Raw genomic sequence first — 20,497 nt, 5'->3', positions numbered from 1 at the left:
TTATTTGAATAAAAATATGCCGAAGTAATTACATTTTGGGGTGTTTACTAGTTTGTCTCTCACTCTCTTAGTCCGTTTTACTTTGAAAATCCAGTTCGGAAGTTCCGGTTACCTCGGGTTAGCTTTACAGCATTTTACTTGCTAGCCTTCAGCTAGCAGGTGTCGTTAGGTGGGTTTAAGTAGAGGAAAATAACATACAGGTTCATCGTGATTTCCGGTCAGTGGTAACAGCAGAGGGCAGGTGAGAAGGTGGACTTTCTCACCGGCGGCCTGGTCGGACCTGTCAACTCCTCTGATCCAACCTGCTGCCATTAAACCTATTTAGGAGAAGCAGAGTTCAAAGTGAATGGCTGAAGGCTCTTCAGGTAACCGCTTTACTTTCTAAATATCAGCGAGTGAAAGTGTTTGAAGTTACATTTTAATTATCAGACATAAGCCACTCGATTAGCCACATTAGCGAATTTACTTACAGTTCAGTGCTATGCTAGCTGTGTTAGCCAGCTGTTAGCAGTAACTTTTTAATCAAGAATAATGTTGTGATTGTTGTTCAGCCGAGCTTTGACGCTTTCCTCACGTTATCTGACATAAATGCATGTGACTGGGAACTTTGAAACCGACTTTCCACCTGAGCTGGATACTGTAACAGGAGCTGGGAACATGTGACTGGTTCTAGCTTGAGCAGCTAGTGGGGTTTCTGTTTTAACCAGAAAGCTGCAACATGGTTTGCAGGTCAAGTTTTACAAACTTCTGAGGGTATCAGAAGTGGATCTGGATGGTTAAAATAAATTATTATCTGATTTAAGAAGGGGATGTGTTTATTTTTATGTTATTTATGTTCACAAGGTTTACTGAAATCTCAATATTAGAAGATTAGAAACTATTTTAAGTATTGTTTGCCGAATTTTGACAGAAAGTTTCAAATGTTAACAGGAGGAAAAATTACATTGGAACCTGGAATAGTTTGTCATACAAAATCGTAAAAAATTCTTAACTTTAATAAATATCTTCCTTTAAAGGCTAAATTACTCAATTGTTTTACAAAATACTATGATTGTACAGAAATAGCTAGTGAATTTAACCTAGCGGTTCTCAACGTGGGCGGTACCGCCCCCCGGGGGGCGTTCAGAGGACTGCAGGGAGCGCTGGCGGACATTTTTACAAAAGGGGGGCGCTGGGAGTCCTTTGGGGGGCGTTTGGTCGAAGGTAAACTTTACACCTTATATGCACAACAATACCAGTTTAGACTTTGAGCAACTTGGTAAAACTGTATTGTGTAACATTAAATCTTGCTTGGCTGCAACTGTATCGATGACAGCTCTTCTTCTTCTCTTCAGTGTTTGTTAGCTTTTGACGCAGATCCTCTCCTGCTACTGGTAGCTTCACCGCATCAGTTCAGCGTTACACCGGCTGATGACTTTGCTGTGATTCACTTTGTCTGGTATTTTTGTACATATGTTTCGGCAGTTCCGTGATCATGTCAAAGCAGCAACTTATATTAAAAGGTGTTTTATTTCCGTTTGAAGGCTGCCCGCTTCCATGGAAGGACAACAGAAAATCACTCTTATAAACATGTAATTACTAAAATCAAGATGCCCTCTCTTTGTATCCCTCTGAAAAATGAACCCATTTAAATAAAGAAATAGAGAGCGTTCATTTTATAGCGTTAACACCGGTGCTGTAAGTGGTCCGGTATGAAACGGGTGTGATAGAACAACGGTACCACAGCACTTTTGAATTTCAATAATCGGAATACCGCAATTGTTTCTGTTGTTTTAAAAGGTTTATGTCAGTCTGCCCTTTCCGCGTTGATACGTTTCCCGAACGCTGCACACCATAGGGAGTAAAAAAAAAAAGGAGAAGCGGGACATAAAACGGAGCGACGAACTAGATGTGAATTATGGCATAAAAACAGAGAATCCGACGCTGAACAGTGAAAAATCAACACMTGATGTGAAACACATGACGATTAGGCGGCGCAGMAGGTGATGAGKGAAGATTACTGATGGTCAATAAACGATCAAATAAATCTAGCAACAGGAAAGAAACTAAAGTGGACATAACAATAAACCAAGAGAGGATAATACTAATCAAAGGAAACTAAATTGAAATGAAAATGAATGAAGAACAAAATGCAAGAATAAACTAAGAAACTAAAGTAAATACAGAGGAATAAATTGGTATGGCAAGACCTTTCGAGCAATACTTAATGCAGAGGACTGTATGGCAAGAATAAACAGACGCTATTTCCAGATAAAAGGTAAAATAATATTGTTGAAGTGTCCTGGGTTTGTTGAGACCACATCTAGTACAGAGAATAAATCTTGCAGACCATAACAGTAAAGAACTGATCACTTATTTATGTTTTTAATTAGCTTTGATATATTTATTTCTTCAATATTATTTTTCATGTCAGTGTTAATGTCATGAGGCTGATGACTCCATGACACTTTCAGTTTGACTCATTAGGATTTGATTAAGAACCTGATTTGTTCTTTGTAATTTCTGTCCAGTAAAACTATTAATCTATAATCAATAGACAGGTCGATATGAAGATATAATCCATGTTTCTGTCTCATATTTGTATGGCATTAAAAGGACCTGGAACTTTTGTTTTTCCACTGAAAGCTCTGGTTTGCACAATAAATGCCATGTGGGTGAAGTTTTATGGATGATACTCTGATGTCCCATTCTCTTGAAGGCAGCACAGAGCTGCACCACCAGAAACTGACAAACACTGAAGAAAAGAAGAGCTATGATTAATGTAGTTACAGATGTTTTAATGTTGCAGAGCTCAGTCGTTTTGCAAATAGATCAAAGTTTAAACTGGCATGTTGAACATCTTTTATCAGGTCATTTTGTGAAATATTTAACAACTAGAAAATGGCACATAACAAGAATATTTTTTCCACTCTGATTGGCTGCTGTTAGGCCTACAAATTTTAACTTGAATTTTCATTCATTGCATTTTTCTTAAGACACCTGTGAAAAATAATTTCTATTCCCATGGCTTTTTGTTCTCTGTGCAATTATCTTTGATGATAAATACAGAAACATATATTACAATAGTGATAGTAATATTAATGATAAAATAATGGTCAGTGCAAAGTAGCCTACAAATTATTTGGTGGGGGGCGGTGAGGGACCTGGATAAAGGCTAGGGGGGTGCTGGGCCAAAAAAGGTTGAGAAACACTGGTTTAACCAAAAGAAGCCAAAGATTGTTGAAAAACATTGTTCATTTTAGGGCCAAAAGATCCAAGTTAAAATATGTTCTTGACTAAATTCTCTTTTATTCGTTCACTGCATGAATAATTACGTTTTTGTACTGAATCCTTTTTTTTTAACTCATTGCTTTGAGTTTGCAATCTTTAGCTAAAAATGCTAATTAATGTTTTTACAAAAGCAGATTTTAGCAGTTTTTTTTGTGGAATCATGTGTTTGAATTTTCATAATAGGATGACCTGAAAAGTAGCAATATTATTTTTTTAGGTCTAGTTTTCTTATTGGGTTAGAAATTCTATACTTTTTAAAAATCTTTTCCATAGATTAAAATTTTGGAGCACATCTGACCTGCTAGCACAAGAAGTTGATGTGTTTGGACATTTTTTTATTCTTTTGAAAGACAAATTAAAGAGTTGTAATTACAAAACATATTTTATTTTTTCTGAAGTTAAACAGGCTTCTTGATTCAGTGTAATTTTATAGTATATTGTAGAGGAATATTGAAAAAAAGTGCCTTCAACTTGAGGATTTTAACCTTAATGGAAACTATTTGGACCTTTTTTGGTCTTCTGTTGCATTTTGTATGACTTGTTAATAGGCCTGTCACGATAACAAATTTTGCTGGACGATTAATTGTCTAAAGAATTATTGCGATAAACAATAATACTGTTTCAAGACCTTTTGACACTGATTTAATGGAAATGATTTCCTGCCATAGATAGATGCACTTTATTTTCAAAAGAACACATAACACTGGAACTGATAAACTAAATCAGTTCCAGTGTTAATGGATTCTCAGTCTCCATTAACAAAAAACGTACTTGAAAAAACGTACTTGAAAAAGCAAAAAACGTACTTATTAAGTTTTACAGATTGCTCTTCTTTTTTACCTTTTCTACTCAGTTTTTCATGTTAAATTGCACTTTTTTTTGTTAAATTTGCTATGCTATCTTGAATAATTTTTTCTCAATAAAGACTAACAGAAAGATCACACAGTTCCTTTCATTTTTGATAAAATCAGTTTTTTTATATAATGACATGAACCAATTAAAGTAACAAACTAAATAAATTGTGGGCAGAGCACACATAAAGTTGTAAGATTTACCCATGAGAAAACCAGGGATCTCAAACCCATCCCACCATGCTTGACCACCACAAACACAATAAATTTGAAGTGGAAAAATGTATTTTTTTCTAAAATGAAGCACTGTGAAGAGACTATTAACCTGTTACAGTTCCCTCTGATTCTCTCCTTTCACTCAGACATCTTCAGTTACTCTGCTATCTCTTCTGTCTGCAGACCCACCTGACCTCAATCCAGATGGGACGCCACATCACAAGCAGCAGCACCACAGCTCCAGAAGAACCCGACCCAGACACAACAACGACAGAAACCTCAGCAGTCACAGCTATGATCCAACTCAGCAATATGGAAACTTTCATCAAGGTTTCAAACACACATTCGGCCAAAATAATTCAAATTACGCTCAGTATGCCACTGCTCCCTATCCAGAAGGGGATGTAGCCAGGAGAAGAGGCAGAGGAAGAGGATGGAGAGAAGAAAGCAGATGTTTAAATGAAAATGTCAGAGGTTCTGGTTACCGGCAGCCAAAACCTGGTAGGAATCCAGATCTTTTTGGTGCCGGCAACAGATACGCCGCTTCCACAGAAGGACCTGATGCGCCGAACTGGAGAAGAGAAAACGGGAGCAGAGATTTTCTGGAAACTCAAGTTAAAAAACCAAGAAGCACCAACCAGGAGCAGAGAAAGGGAGAAGAAAATGAGAAAGGTGATCATACTCCCATACCAGATCAAAGATCTCACGGTTCCAGAGAGGAGACCGCCAAGAGCAGACCTCAAGCGTACGATCAACAGAGGAAAAGCACCGACGTAAAGCGACGTCAGGGACCGATCAAGCCACCAAAACCTCCGTCTCATGAGGACTCGGGCTCAAAGAGCGGGGAGCAGGAAGGAGCTGAACATCTCCGAGCGTCTCAGAATCCCGCCTGTAAATCTGGAAAAGTCTCAGGGCCGCAGAAACCTTTTCATGGAAGAGGCGGGAGAAGGACGAACCATCAGAGCGTCAACTCGGGTCAGAGGAGCTCGGACAAAATGCCAAAAAGCAAAGAGACGCAAACAGGTTGGATCACAGTTTTTGTCAGTCATTATGGGAATCAATTCATTTGCTACATTTATAGCTGCATTAAATGTAGCAGATGCCGATATATAATCGCAATAACAAAATATATCGCGATATACACACAATCAATATCAATAGATAATACATTGATTTCTCAACAATCGCACAGCATTCTGGTAAATGTATTTTAGCCACTCAACCTCTCACAGCTGGCTAAGAAAGATTGGTGAAATATACTAACTCCCTCACTCTTTGGTTACCTAGCAACTCACTCACTCTTAGGTTGCCTAGCAACAGCCTGTGGAGTAACTGCCACAGCAGCTCTGTGCCTCATAACTGTTGAAAAATAAAAAACAGCATTGATTGAAAACTGGATAAACAGGAAAAGTTATGCCACCAGTTTGGTAGCATTTAAAACAAAAACTAATCGATAATTATCTACTGATGTATGAGACTCTTATTAGTTTTTGTTGTTTTGTTTTTAGCCATATCATCCAGTCCTAGCACCAGCGACATGGTTTTTGAGGCACTTTGTTTTGAGTTTAGATTAAAAAAGAAAAAAAAATCTGATAAAAGTTCATCTCTAATACATTAAAGTGGACAATATTGCTGGATTTGAAACTAAACTGCCACTTCCTCCACGTAATTTGCAGCACATTTTGTCCTGACATGTTCAATGTCCGTTTAACGATTGTTTGTTTAACTTGGTTAAACAAATCAAAATAACACACAAACGAGTTTGTATGCATCACACAATCAAACCGTCAGATGACATTATCACCCCGTGAAAATAATAGTCCAAATAGTTTGGATGTATTTTTTTCTTTCTTTCTTTCTAACGGGAAGTTTCTGTTTAGATGGAAAGCTCATGTTTGACCGGTTTTGCTTTTCTATTTCGCACACAGGTTTGTGGTGCATTTCTATCCTAAAGAAAAAGATGGAAAACTTCACAAAGGAGATATCAACATACATGGAAAAACCTGGCAAAAACCTATTATAGTAGAAAGACTTTAAGCATTCAATGTGTGAAAAATCTGGATCACTTCAGGCTGCAGTGTGAACGTTGCCTTAAATGGGTTAAGTCACAGGTGTCAAACTCGAGGCCCGTGGGCCACATCTGACCCGCGATAGCTTTTTTATGTGGCCCTCTAGATTCTAGACTAAACACTAAATGTGCTTAAATATTATGTTATCAAATCAATGCAGGTTTTCTCTGCTTACTGCCAAATTATATCAATCAGTTCCTCCAGTTTCTTGAGAATTACTCGCACTACCTCATAATTGGGAGTTTATTGCAGATTTTTCTCAAAAATTAAAAGCTTTTTTACCTGTGCTGAACAGCTGCCTCAGCCTTAATTGTTTAGTCATATTATATTCCACAAAGGTACAAATAAGAGCAAATGTTGCAAATATTTCCAAATTGGTACCACAAACACTTTGATTTTTTTATTGCAAAAAATCACAAAAAAGAATTATGAAATCCTGGAGGAGCTGAAAAGATGTTCAATATTATTTAATTTTAAGAATTTATTTATATTTTAACAGTTTAACTGGTTTTATTAATACATTCTGGCACAACTGGCCCTTTAAGAGACCTTCATGATGTTGATTTGGCCCAAAACAAAAATGAGTTGGACCCCCTCTGGGTTAAGTTGACCTCTGACCTCTGTGTCTGGGCATTGAGGTCGGGTTTCCTGTGCGCTCTGTTCTCCGCAGGGTGCCTGATCGAGCAGCTGTCCGAGGAGAAGTACGAGTGCATGGTGTGCTGCGAAGTCATCCGGGTCATGGCCCCGGTGTGGAGCTGCCACAGCTGCTTCCACGTCTTCCATCTGAACTGCATCAAGAAGTGGGCCCGGTCCCCGGCCTCGCAGGCGGACGGTACGGCCCACACACACGCATGCAGACCCTGATTCAGAATAAGTGATTCCTGCTGATTCGGCAGCACGCTGTGCTTTGTAGCGATTTGAAAAGAAGGAGCAGGTGGTTTTTGTTTTGTAACTCTGACTTGACCTCATGTTGAGCTGCTGGTTCTGTTTCGGTCAGATTCTGCTGAAGGGTGGCGCTGCCCCGCCTGCCAGAACGTGGCGCTGAAACACCCCACCACCTACTTCTGCTTCTGTGGTGAGAGACGACGAGCTGCTCCTTCTCCTGGAAAATGCCTGGAGTTTGATTTAATAGTTTTCCAGGTTTGGAAAACGAGTGGGAAAATAACTTTGTTACATTTGTTATCTGTCTTTTCATCCATCCATCTTTTATCTATCCTCCCATCCATATTTTCTTTGTTTCATCTGTCTTTTTTATTTGTCCATCATCCATTTATCCATCATTCATCCCTCCGTTCCTCTTTTCTTTTGTGCGTTCTGTAACATGTCTATCCATCTTTTATCTTTCTGTCCAACATCTACCTTTTCATCTGTCATCAATTTGCTCATCTTTTCTTCTATGCATCTATCCATCTCTTTTATCTGTACTTTCTTTCTTTTGTCCATGTTCTTGTTCTCCATCCATCCCCATGTCCTTCTTTTCTTTCTTTCCTCCTTTTATCCATCCATATATCATCCTTTCATTTCTGTCTATCCTCATCCATCCATCCGTCTGTCTTATTTGTCCATTTCTTTACATGTCTATCCATCTTTCATCTTTCTGTCCATTAGCTGCCTTTTCATCCATCATCCATCACCTTTATTTATCCCTTCTTTTGTTCTTTCGTCCATCTTTTCTTTCATCTGTCCTTTTTTTTGTCAATCCTTCCTTTCTTTTGTCCTTCTGCAATCTTTTTCTCCTCCATCCATCCTCGTTTCTTGTTTTATCCATTCATCCATCCATCTATCCTTCTTTAATTTGTCTTTGTTCATCCTCAGCATCCATCCATTCTTCTGTCCATCTTTTCTTTTCTGTCCTCTTATACATCGATCCATCTTTCTTTCCATCTATCTATCATCCATCTGCTTGTCTTGTCTTTTATGCATATTTATTGTTTCGTTCCTCCTTTTATCCTTCTGTCCATCTTTTTGTTCCCCAACTTCTTCTTTCATCCATCTTCCTTTCTTCCTTCCATCTATACATCATTTTTTCATTTATCTGTCTGTCCATCCTCATCCCTTCTTCTCTGCTTTCTTCAATTTTGTCACTGGCAATTTCAACAATAAATGTAATGTTTTTAAAGTGAATTTTTTTCCCTATTTTTAAACATAAATGTGTAACAACACATCCCACTCATCCTAATCACACAGCAATGTGTGTTTTTTACTAAATATTTTTATTACATATTCAACTTAGAAATACGATGCAGTAATTTTGTTAAACGTCAGTTTCCTCTCATCTGCTGGAGCTGAGATTTTCTTTCCGTTGATCGGCAGGCAAAGTGACGAACCCCGAGTGGCAGCGCAGTGAGATTCCCCACAGCTGCGGTGACATGTGTGGGAAGAAACGGAGCGGAACGGACTGCAACCACCCCTGTAACATGTGAGCTGTGAAAACACAACAACACTCTGAGCTGCAGGACAGGACTGAATGTTGAGGAATACTTAGGTGATCAGACGAGAGAACGAACACAGCGCTGCATTTCTACAGCTGGGAAAGAACTAGAGGTTAGAAATTAGATCCTTTGTGCCAGAATGACATCCAGGACATGTTCCACCTCTTGTTTCTGAGGTGGAACATGAAAAATAAGGGTCAGATAAAGTGAAATCAGCTATTTAAACATGAGCAGAACAGGATATGCAAAAGGATTCATGAGTTGTATGATTAGACATGCATGTGCATGCAACACAGGCACATGCCTGTGGATTTTAGTTTGTCCTGTTTGCTGTGAACTTTCTTATGCGTCTTGAATAAAGAAAGATGATGTTAATGATTAGAGTATTGGCTAAAAACGGCTGAGTAAAAACGAACGCTAGATTTATGGAGCTGTAACTACAAAACCTGCCATGACAACAAATTGTCCCAGAAATTATTGCCGCAAATGATATTGTCATTTTAAGACCATTTTTAGCTAATGTGATAATAATAATGTCATATTAATGTGAGTGGATTCTCTCAAAGAATAAAAAAAAAGCTTTAATTTCTAAAGAATATTTAACACTGGAACTGAATACAGTTCCAGTGTTAAATACAGTTCTTGTATCCAGAACTGGATACAGTTCTGGATACATTTTAAGTATCCCAAATACCCAAACAAAGCAATAATAAATAAATGGATTATGAGCAAAATGTAACAAAATTACATTAGAAGAATCGAAAAGAAAAACAGGTAAAAGTGGCAGGCAGTGCAAATACTTGGTATGAAAATCCCAACTTTTCGACTATATCAAATGATTGTTGTCCAAATGGAAATTATGGCGCTTGTTGTAATTTATCTACAGTTAATTGATTTGTTTCTTATACTAGTGGAAAAGGGCTTTATTCTGGTTTGCCACATAAAATCCCAGTAAAATGTGTTTTGGTGACTTTGTGGCGTTTCCTCTCAGCTTGTGCCACCCTGGACCTTGTCCTTCATGTCCTGCCTTTGTCACAAAGTCCTGCGTCTGTGGGAAGATGAGGTAAAAGCACAAAAACATCTTCATGTTGGCCTTTTTTATTATTAGTACTTCCTTACTATTGGATAATTTGTCAGCCTGTTTGATGCTTTCGATGTTTATTTTGCTTTAGTCAGCCAATGCGCTGCGGCCAGGCCTCAGTCCTGCAGTGTGGCTCAGTCTGTGGGGCTTTGCTCAACTGTGGTGAACACTCCTGCGCTCAGGTGTGCCACAGCGGGGCGTGTCAGCCCTGCCAGCAGCAGGTTCAGCAGGGTGAGTCTCCTCAGGCACAAAACGCGGTTTATTTTTATTCATTTTCATTTTAACTATAAAGTAAATGATTTATGATGAGACAAGATGGCATTTAAGATATTGTAGCAGATTAGATTAAAAACTGATAAAAATGGAAACTATTTTGGCAATTATGGACACAGAACTGTTTGAGGAAAAAAATTTCTGTCTTTATACTCTTTCCTCTAGTTTGTTACTGTGGGGTGACGCCTCGTACCGTCCTGTGCGGCACAGATAAAGACGGATTTGATGGCGCGGGACATTTCTCCTGTCAAAAGGTTTGCTCCAAGTAAGTGTCTATGCTGTGGAAATGACATGGAGTCGTCCACAGAGGTTCTCCTTTGGTGACCGGAGCCCGTTTTCTGCTCAGGATGTTGAATTGTGAAGCTCACCGGTGCCAGCAGGTGTGCCACCGCGGGCCGTGCCAGCCGTGCCCGCGCTCCCCCAGCCTGGTTAAGACGTGTCCCTGCGGTCAAACGCCGCTTTCCAAACTCCTGGAGCTGGGCTACTCTGAGCGGCGCAGCTGCTCCGATCCCATCCCGTCCTGCGGAAAGACGTGCAACAAACCTCTGCCTTGTGGTTCCAACGGTAAGGAATGTTTTGCAAACATTTGAAGCTTTTGAATCCATGATTTTGGACTCAAAGATGTTTGTCATGTCATGTTGGATGTTGTTTGACTCAACAGTTTAGTGATCATCATGCTTTTATTTTTATTTTTTGTTAAAATCACAAAATCTTGCCAAGTATTTTCTGTCTATTTTCTAGAGCAAATATCTTAATTCACTTGAAATAATATGAAACTAACTTACCGACAACTTTTCTGCTAGATATAGGAGTTTGCTTTGAATCAGTAATTCATCAATATTGATTTTAAAAAAGTACAAAATCTGCTGGTAAATTATTTCACTTGTAAAAATGTATTACAAGAAGCCTTTCCCATGTCATAAGTGATAAAAATCTGCCAGTGGAACTAACACTTTTTCTTAATCCATATTAAGGAAAAATTGACTCCAAAAAAGTTGCTTTTAAATTACTGAAAAAGTTACTTTTAAGTTAGTTTGTTATTATTTCAAGAGTACGAAGACATTTATACTAGAAACTAGACAAAAGTACTTAGGAAGATTGCGATTTTGCACTGTTTGTACTGATAGGGTATGATAAATGGTTTGAAATATAAGTGGGTACATTCGCTATTAAAGCTTTTGCAATACATAAATAGGAGGCGCATCCTCAAGAGTTTTACAAGCTGCAGCTGTGAGTCCAATGCAGATGAGGAGCAGAAATGATTTAAATTGTTGGCTTCACAAAAGAAACTGTGGAAATTTATGCAACCAAACATGAACAGTTAATCTTTTTCTAAAAAGTTTGATCAAATGTTGACAAAATCAAGAACTCCCTTAATTTACCTCTTCATCTTCCTGCAGACGTTAACCTTTATCTTTGAGATTTATTTTTAAAATCTGTTCTCTGTCTTCCTGCTGGTCCATTGTGGTAGTTTTTCACTACAAACAGGAAGTGCATAATCAGAAGTCTGCTGGCATTGTTTTTGAAGCATATCTCCAGATTGTGATCTCGTTTTTTTTCAGACACCATCCATTTGTGTCAGAATCTGTGCCATGAGGGGAGCTGTGGGCCGTGCACTTTGACCTCCACCATCAGGTGCCGCTGTGGCGCCAAGACCAAGGTGGGCCGCAACGTCATCACAGCAGATACGTTTTCAAGTTTTTAAAACTCTCAATCTGTAAAGACTCTCCTTTAATTTCAGGAGGTTCCATGTGAAAATATTCAAAAAGAAGGTAACATTTTAGCAGAGTGAAATATGACATTACTGCCTATGTCACTTCCTGTTGTAAATGTCTCCTGTCTCCATGCAGACGAGCTCGTCTTCACGTGTGAGAGACGATGCAACAAGAAGCGCTCCTGTGGTCGGCACAAGTGTGGAGAGCTTTGCTGTGTGGTGAGTCTGCAGTAATCTGGACTCCGGTTCGGCCCGGTTGAAGCCATTTGGGTCGCTGGACCCAGAAATATGACATATGATGTCCTTTAGCTGAACCAAGACGACTGTGAGAGAGATCCAGCTCTTTGTCAGGCTGTCCATCAATCTATCTCTTTATTCATCCCTCAATCAATCTTTTCATCTCTTTATTCATCCATCTGTCCACTTATTAATCTTTTTATTTGTCTGCCTGTCTATTTATTAATCCTTCCATCTCTTAATTCATCCTTGCATCTCTTTATTTATCCTTCTGTCCATTAATCAATCCATCTTTCTCTTTCTCCATATTTGTCCATCTGTCCACAAGTCAATCCATTCCCTTTTTCTTTTTATCCATCAAGCCATTCGTCCATTTTTTTTCTTCGTCTTTTGACTCCTCAATGTCTGTATATCTCTTTCTGGAAATGTGGAAATGTCTTGCGGCTCTATTCAGTCTTTTCTTTTCTGATCCAGATTTTTCTGCCTCTTTATTCATCACTTCGTTTTGTCACATAAAATCCGAACAACTCGCATGGAAGCTTGTGGTTGTTACAAAATGTGAAAAAAGGTTAAGAGGAATGAAAACTTTTGTAAAACGAGTTAAAAGTTTGTCTGAACTGCAAAATGAGTTTGGTATTTTGTCTCCATCCAGAACGCAGATCACAGATGCCCCATGATCTGCGGCTACAAGCTGAACTGCGGCCTCCACCGCTGCCAGGAGCCGTGCCACAAAGGGAACTGCGAGCCCTGCTGGCAGTCAAGTGAGACATTTTATTCTGCAGCCAAACCTCTAAAACAACACATAGATAAACACCAAGACCCAGTTTAAAGTTCTCACATCATTTCTCTGTTTTTTTTGTGTGGTGTTATGTTTGGCTCTGAGTTTGTTACGACTCCTCCTGTTGGCAGGTTTTGATGAGCTGACGTGTCACTGTGGCGCTTCTGTGTTGTACCCTCCAATTTCCTGTGGCACAAAACCGCCCGAGTGCAAAAATCTGTGCTTGAGAAGACACGAGTGTGACCATCCAGGTAAGACGTCCTCTGCAGCTTTAAACTGGATTAGGACTGAAACGATTAATCGGATTAAACACGATTAATCGATTGTTCAAATAATTATGCTTGCTGCAATAATAATTGCATTAACTGGAGCATAAAGACTAAACAAAATTGGATTTATTGTAAGAACAACCTTCTCATAGCAATAATTAAGCCAAAACTGTACAAAAAAATCATATATCTTTCATTTAAGATAAAAAAACAAACATATTTTTTGTAAATGTTATTCCCAGAACTCCTCATGTACAATATTGGTAGCTTTACATGCAAAGTTTTTGCTTCTGTAAGAAAAAAAAAATCTCCTATTCAGCACCTTTTGCTATTAAATTAATATTTAGTTAATCTAAAAAATTTAATAATAAACTTCATATGTTGATGGTAGAAGTATTTTTTTAAGATGCAATTAATAATGCGTACATTAAAGAAATGCAATATTATTACATTTTAGACAATAAATGTGATGAATTAACAGTTTATTTGCATCTACTAATGTATATATTCAAAAAAGGATTAAGTGGTCAAATGGAAAATCTGCAGATTGTGGCAATTATTTTCTCATATGTTTGATTAATCATCAGAATAATTGTTAGTTGCAGCCTTAAACAAGAAATTGTAACATTTTTTTCTTCCTCTGATTTAGTGTTTCACAACTGCCACAGCGAGGACAAATGCCCGCCTTGCACATACCTCACTCTGAAATGGTGCATGGGAAAGCATGAGGTAAAACCCCACAAAGGCCAGCGAGTTATTTTAGTTTCATTCATTTATTATTATTGCAGTAAGCTTGTTCCTTGGCTCCACAGCAACGCAGCAACATCCCGTGTCACCTGCAAGACATTTCCTGTGGTCTGACGTGTAATAAGATGCTGCCTTGTGAAATGCACCGCTGCAAACGCCTCTGCCACCGCGCAGACTGCCTGCCAGAGGGCGGCTGCCAGCAGCCGTGCATGCTGCCCCGGCCGGACTGCGGTCACCCATGCGCGGCTCCGTGTCACAGAGGCAGCAGCTGCCCACGCACTACCTGCACTGCCAAGGTACAGACCACTTTCTGTGAAACTTTTCTGACAAAAAAACAAACCTGCTGCAACATAGCAAATGTTTAATTTAGATTGGGGTTGTCCAAAGTGCGGCACGGGGGCCATTTTGTGGCTGGATTAAGAATGATCTAAGTGATATTTTTAATTTGCGTAAAGTTGTTACCAACATAATTTATAAGGTTCAACAATGAGAACCACGTTCATTCAGAGACTTTTATTGAAAAGCCAACATTGCTCCACAAAAATCAGCTTTTATTGAATTTATTAAATGTTTTTAAAAAGAGGGATCCAAATCTTCTTATAACTGAGAAAAAAATTTGTTCAATCAAGCTCAAAACAATTTGAAAACTAATTTTCTTTCTTTTAACACATCAAAATCACATTTATGTTTGCGTCTACGATGAATAGCATGCCTTTGCTTAAAAAAACAATAAAAATTAAATGACTATTTGCTTGATGTTAGTTTAATTTTCATTTTTTCAATCCACAAGTACTTTTGACTGAACAATTTTGGAAAAACTTTGCACACCCCTGCTTTAGATCAAAACATCACTACTGCTTAAATTACTTTTAACATAGTTTTGGACTCATGTTCTCATCAGGTAGCGCTCCAGTGCGACTGTGGTCGGAGGAAGGAAAGTGTTGCCTGCACAGAAGCTGCTAATTCCTATCAAAGGTAACTTCTCACTTTAGTCACTTTCTTTCTGTTTTGCAGTTAAAATATTCTTCTGCAACATTTCCTCCATAGATACGCAGCCATCGCGATGGCCAGCAAACTCTCTGACATGCAGCTCGGCGACTCCATGGACATCGGCCCGCTCCTCACCAAGAAGGAGGTGAAACAGACCAGGTGGAGGAAAACAAAACATTTTACAGTGGCTTTCTAAGTATTAATACCTAATACTTAGGCTTTTTTTTTTTTTTTTTTTTTTTACGTCTGAGTCATGTTGCAACCAAAATCTCAGTGTATTTTATTGGAATATGCTGTGATAAACCAACGTGAATTAGACAATTATACAACTGAAAACAACTGGTAGTTGTTTATCTCCACCATCTTTGAACCTCTAGGGAAGGGATCCTCAAATCCTGGCCTTGAGTGTCTAATTAAGGCTCAGAGAGTGTTGTTCTTTATGCACATTGCTTTTTTTTTTTATTATTCCTTGTACTTCACTCAACAGTTAATCAATTACTAAATTAGTTGATGATTATTTCAATTACTGATTCATCGTGATTAATCTAATAAGCTTGTACATAGTCTCATTCCAGTCTAGTTTCGAGTGTTTTGCAGTCATGTCATCCAGTAACACTAGGGCGATATGACTGAAAATCACATCACGACATAAGCATTTCATACCAGTCAATATCGATAATTATTGATTAGTTTTTTTGTTTTCAATATCTGAAATCCTGCCAAACTAGTGCACGACATTTACTGTTTTATCCATAGTTTTAAATCCATTTTGTTTTTTATTTTTAATCAGACATATTGAGGCACAGTGGTGGCAGTTACTCAGCAGGTTGTTGCTAGGTAACCAAAGAATGAGCAGTTGAGTTGCTAGGTAACCAAAGAATAAGCAGTGAGTACATTCCACCAACCTCTTACTTAGCAAGCAGAAAGAGGTTGAGTGGTTCGTCTTTCTTCTGCCTACATTCCCCAGAAAGCTGTGCAGTTCTGGATTGAATTTCAGTTATATATTACATATAATATATATTTATATATATGTATAACTGATTTATTGTCCAGTACAATACAGTTGTACAACAAATATTGTACAATATTTATTGTAAAAAAAGAAAACCCAATTTTCTTTTCTTTACACTTTTTGTGTGTCACCTGGAATCTCATTGAAGTTACCATTAAAGTTACCATTAGAGCTGATTTCAGTCGTTTTTATGACAGGTATTGGTTTTAGTTGGAGGTGAGCAGAGTTTTTAAAAGCGCTGTGATTTCAGACTCGAGTGCGATCAAGAATGCGCCACTTTGGAGAGAAACCGGCGTCTGGCTGAGGCGCTGCAGATCGACTCCTCCTCCGACCCCTTCAACGTTCGCTCCTCCTCCGTTTACAGCGACAGCCTCAAGGAGGACGCCAGGTTTGACCTTTGGCTCCTGGGTTTTTGAGGACGCCTCATCTTTTAATTTACGTCCCAGGAGCAGAAAACATAAAGTGGGTCGTCGCAGTAAAACGCAGCATGACTCTGCTTTCAGGAAGGACCCGAAGTTCCTCGCTGAGGTAGAGGAAGAGATCAAGAATCTTGTTGAGCTCGCCAATAAGGTAGCATCACGATCTGATATGAATTTACCTGTGGAGGTTTTTGAAGATTTGCTTTTTTTTTTTTGCCTTTGGGACAAAAGTAGACAAATGGAGACGATTATATTTAGAAAAAGATGGAATGAGAAAATGAGAATGTGGTAGAAAAAATGACTTTTTGGTCTAAATCATGTTTTCTTTCTGTCCTTGTGTCATACTTTTATTACCCTTTCTTTTTGTCCACACTTCCATCCACCCTTCATTGTGTCCTTTGCCATCTTTTAGTCCTTCCTTGCTTGTATCCTAACTCTTTTACTCTTATCCTTGATCCCTTCCATCCTTCTGTCTTACCCCTGTTCATTCAATCTTCCCTTGTTTGTGCCCTTCTTCCCTCCCTTGTGTCCTCTTTCCTTGTATTTCTTTCATTTCCTTCAGTCCTCATCATTCCTTGTCTTCTTCACTCTCTTCTTTCATTACTTCTTTCCTTTCTCCCTTCCTTCGTTCCTTGTGTCCTACTTCTTTCATTTACTTCTTCACTTTCTTTCTTCTTTCATTCCTTTCCTCATCCTTCGCCAACTCCTCTACTATTTTCGTTCCTTACTTCTTCTCTTCCTTCATTCATTCTTACTTTCCTTCCTTCTTCCCTCACTTTTTTCACCTTCCCGTTATTCATTCTTCCCTTCATTTCTTCATCCCTCCTTACTTCCTTCTGTCGTCTTCTTGTGTCCTATACGTTTTCCTTACTTGCTTATTTCCTTCCTTCCTTTCTTGCTTCCTTACTTACTTCCTTCCTTCTTACCTTACTTCCTTTGTTCTGGCCTTTTTAATTTCTTGTTTCCTACCCCTGTTCATTCTTCCCAGCTTGTTTTTGCAGATTAAACATTTAAACCCTGCTTGCTGTACAGTTATTTACCATGAATCTGTAGTTAATATTTAATATTTCAAGCTAAATGGAAAGGACTCTGTGCTCTGGATATTTAAAAATATTCTGGATCAATAAAAAAAGGTTTTTATTCTCAGTAAATGTTTCTAAAAATCCAAAACATATAATGAGGGAGAAACATCTTGAGCTGCGTTTATTAGTAGCTACATCTGCATGGGTTTCTGCAGAAATCCCAGCAATTATTCAGCATTAAACTGTCAGAAATCATCTTCATCAGGCCTGAATCGCTTCTCTGTGGCTCATCCTCATCACTGATGCATGCAGGGAAAGCAGCCGAAGAGGAGCCACTGCTTCCCGCCGATGAACAGGGAGCACCGGAAGATCATCCACGAGCTGGCCGAGGTCTACGCCGTCGAAAGCGTGAGCTACGACAGCGAGCCCAAACGGAATGTCGTCATCACCGCCCACAAGTACGTCTGCCAGCAGATATGGCGGCCCGGCGGCGGCAGCGCCGATTATGGTTCTGAGCTTGTGTATCTGTGTTGGCAGAGGGAAGTCGGCCTGTCCGAGCTCGACCCTGACGGCGCTGATAGAGAGGGAGACGGCGGCGCGGGCGCCTCCCCCCATCGCTCATATCAAGCAGCACAGCAGCAAGTGAGTCATCCTCCATGATTAAAGACTTTCTGACATTTTAGTTGAGACCCAAACTTAACTTTTTTGTTTGTATGTAGGCATGTTGCAGTAAACAATAAATCAATTAATCAGTCGTTTCCATTTGCAGGATTTATAGCTTGTTTTTCTTTTTTCTCTTTCTACCAATAACTGGATGAAAAAGTCTTCTGTCCGTCTTGCTCTTATTTTGAAAGACAATTTTGTTTACACAGTCTGCATAGTTAATCTTATTGGTATTTTTGTTTATTTATTTTGTATATTTAAAATGTCTTCTAGTTTCTGTGTTAAATGTTCATTACACTGCAAAAACACAAAATCTTACCAAGTATTTTTGGCAAGTTTCTAGTGCAGATATCTTAGATTTGTCTTATTTCAAGTGTACTAACTTTTAAGAAACTTTTCTGCAAACTATAGGAGCTTGTTTTAAGTAAATAATACCTTAATATTGATTTATAAAGCGCTAGTTCCACTGGAAAATTATTTCATTTATAATATGGGAAAAATATCTCATAAGTTGGATAATCTGCTATTGGAACAAACGTTTTTCTCAATACTAAGGAACTAGTTTAGTAAAAAAAAAAGCTTGTATATCTTGCTGAAATGTTAATGTAAGTTAGCTTTTAAGTCTACTAAGATATCTACACTAGAAACTGGACAAATATACTTGGTAAGACTTCATGTTTTTGGAGTGAAACTTTAAAACCACGTTGCTTTTTCTTCACTGCAAAAACACAAAATCTTTCCAAGTATTTTGTCTCCTTTGTTGTGCAAACACCTTTTGTGCTCTTGAAATAAGACAAAACTAACTTTGAAGTTATTTTTCACAAGATATAGTAGCTTGTTTCAAGTAAACAATATCTAAATACTAACACCACCAGCAGATGTTTTCACTTTTAATGTGGGAAAATGTCTTATTATAAATTAAATAATCTTCAAGTGGAACTAGTACTTCTTTTAAACCAATATTAAAGAATCATTGACTTGAAACAAGCTTATATTTCTTGTTGAAGACTTTCTTATAAGTTAGTTTGAAGTGTACCAAGATATTTGCACTGGAAACTAGACAAAAACACTTGGTAACATTTTGTTTTTCAGTGAAAACAGTTTTTGTCTATCACATAAAACCGATTAAAATGCATCACTGTGACATTGTTGCAGCGAGTTGCTCCTCATTATAACATAATTAGATTAAGGTTCAATTAGGCTGATATTTTTTCTTTCTGATTCCTCTCGTAGGGCTGCGGGTGGAAGCTGGTCAAAGATGGTGAAAGAGGAGCCTGTGATAGATTATTTTGATGTTCAGGACTGAGAAGGAGTGAAGAGGAAAAACCTCAAGAGCTGCTTGTTTACTTCACTTTTCATCCGACTAAAACAATCTGAGAAATGTGATCATCTAAAGTTATATTCAGATTATTTACAAATCCCATGATCTACTCAAATTCATCCATGCTCAGCAGGAATCCCTTTGAAAATCAGTTTGTGTGCAATTTAGTAAATTCATTTTATGTGATATTATCATCTTCAAATGCAGAGATTCGTTTAAAACAGCAGGTGTTCTCTCCAGCTTATGGTCCTTAAACCAAACGGCAGGCTTTATTCTGAGCAGTAAAATGTCTTTTGATCTTTCTGTCGGTGTTGAGCCAAGGCTGCTGTTGTAAAAACCTCATGGAGGGAGCGGGCTGCACTGCGGAAAGAAAACATTGTGGGAACACAAACACTTTGACCTAGATGGAGGGCTGCACCTCCCGAAAACCTTCTGGAGGCGTTTTGAGGTCGGCCTGCTGCAGCGTACCTGAGGACGCCGAGGCGGCGGCGGATGAGGCTGAAGCCGATGAATCATATTTTTATTCCTGAGATTACAACAGAAAGATTCCTCTTTATTAAACCAGATGTACCCGATCACATGTCAATAAATCTGAGAAAACCACCAAGAAATGCCTCTACTGTTCAATTTCCTGACTTTTTAAATGCAGAAGTAGATTTTTCTAACGCAAGTAAATGTTACAAACATTTTAATTATTAAATTCAACTATTAGATGTTTATGATATTTTAATGCAGGAATGTTTTAAAGAATTTCAACTAAAACTATAGTAAATGGAAAGCTCATAAAATAAATTCTAATGTAAAATCACTTTATTTCAAAGAAACTTGCATAGATCTGCACAGCAATGTTTGTAAAGTTAAGCTAGCAAAAAAATGTTAACTAAATATGTAGTTTGGAAATTAAATGTTTAGTTTGGATAATTAATATTTAGCTTCCTGACTTTTAATTTGCATGCAAAATACTTGGTGTGTAAACTAAATACTTAGCTTAGAAACTAAATTTCTAATTTGAAAGTTAACCATTTGATTTGCAAGCTAAAGATATGAAATACTAGAACAAATAGTTTTAAATATAAAAGCTAAAACATTTTGCTGGTAAATAATTACTTAATGTTGAATGTTTAAATAACTGC

At 38.2% G+C, this 20,497-nt stretch overlaps 1 protein-coding gene across 1 annotated transcript; it reads left to right on the top strand.

Annotated features, from left to right (window-relative positions):
- The first annotated feature begins 95 nt into the window (after positions 1–95).
- nfx1 (nuclear transcription factor, X-box binding 1) lies at positions 96–19,975 on the top strand. Its single transcript, XM_008396641.2, has 23 exons — positions 96–365; positions 4,521–5,360; positions 7,077–7,238; positions 7,404–7,481; positions 8,720–8,825; positions 9,830–9,901; positions 10,011–10,150; positions 10,358–10,457; positions 10,539–10,756; positions 11,755–11,852; positions 11,934–11,964; positions 12,043–12,125; positions 12,796–12,904; positions 13,053–13,172; positions 13,840–13,919; positions 14,003–14,233; positions 14,839–14,912; positions 14,985–15,086; positions 16,190–16,327; positions 16,443–16,509; positions 17,693–17,838; positions 17,918–18,022; positions 19,277–19,975. Exons 1-23 carry the CDS (start codon positions 347–349, stop codon positions 19,347–19,349), a joined length of 3,192 nt encoding a protein of 1,063 aa, XP_008394863.1. The 5' UTR covers positions 96–346; the 3' UTR covers positions 19,350–19,975.
- The last annotated feature ends 522 nt before the right edge of the window (positions 19,976–20,497 follow it).

Source organism: Poecilia reticulata, linkage group LG20 (genome assembly GCF_000633615.1).
Source record: "Poecilia reticulata strain Guanapo linkage group LG20, Guppy_female_1.0+MT, whole genome shotgun sequence".
In the NCBI taxonomy this organism is placed as follows: Eukaryota; Metazoa; Chordata; class Actinopteri; order Cyprinodontiformes; family Poeciliidae; genus Poecilia; species Poecilia reticulata.
This window is presented reverse-complemented; position numbering and strand designations above follow the sequence as displayed.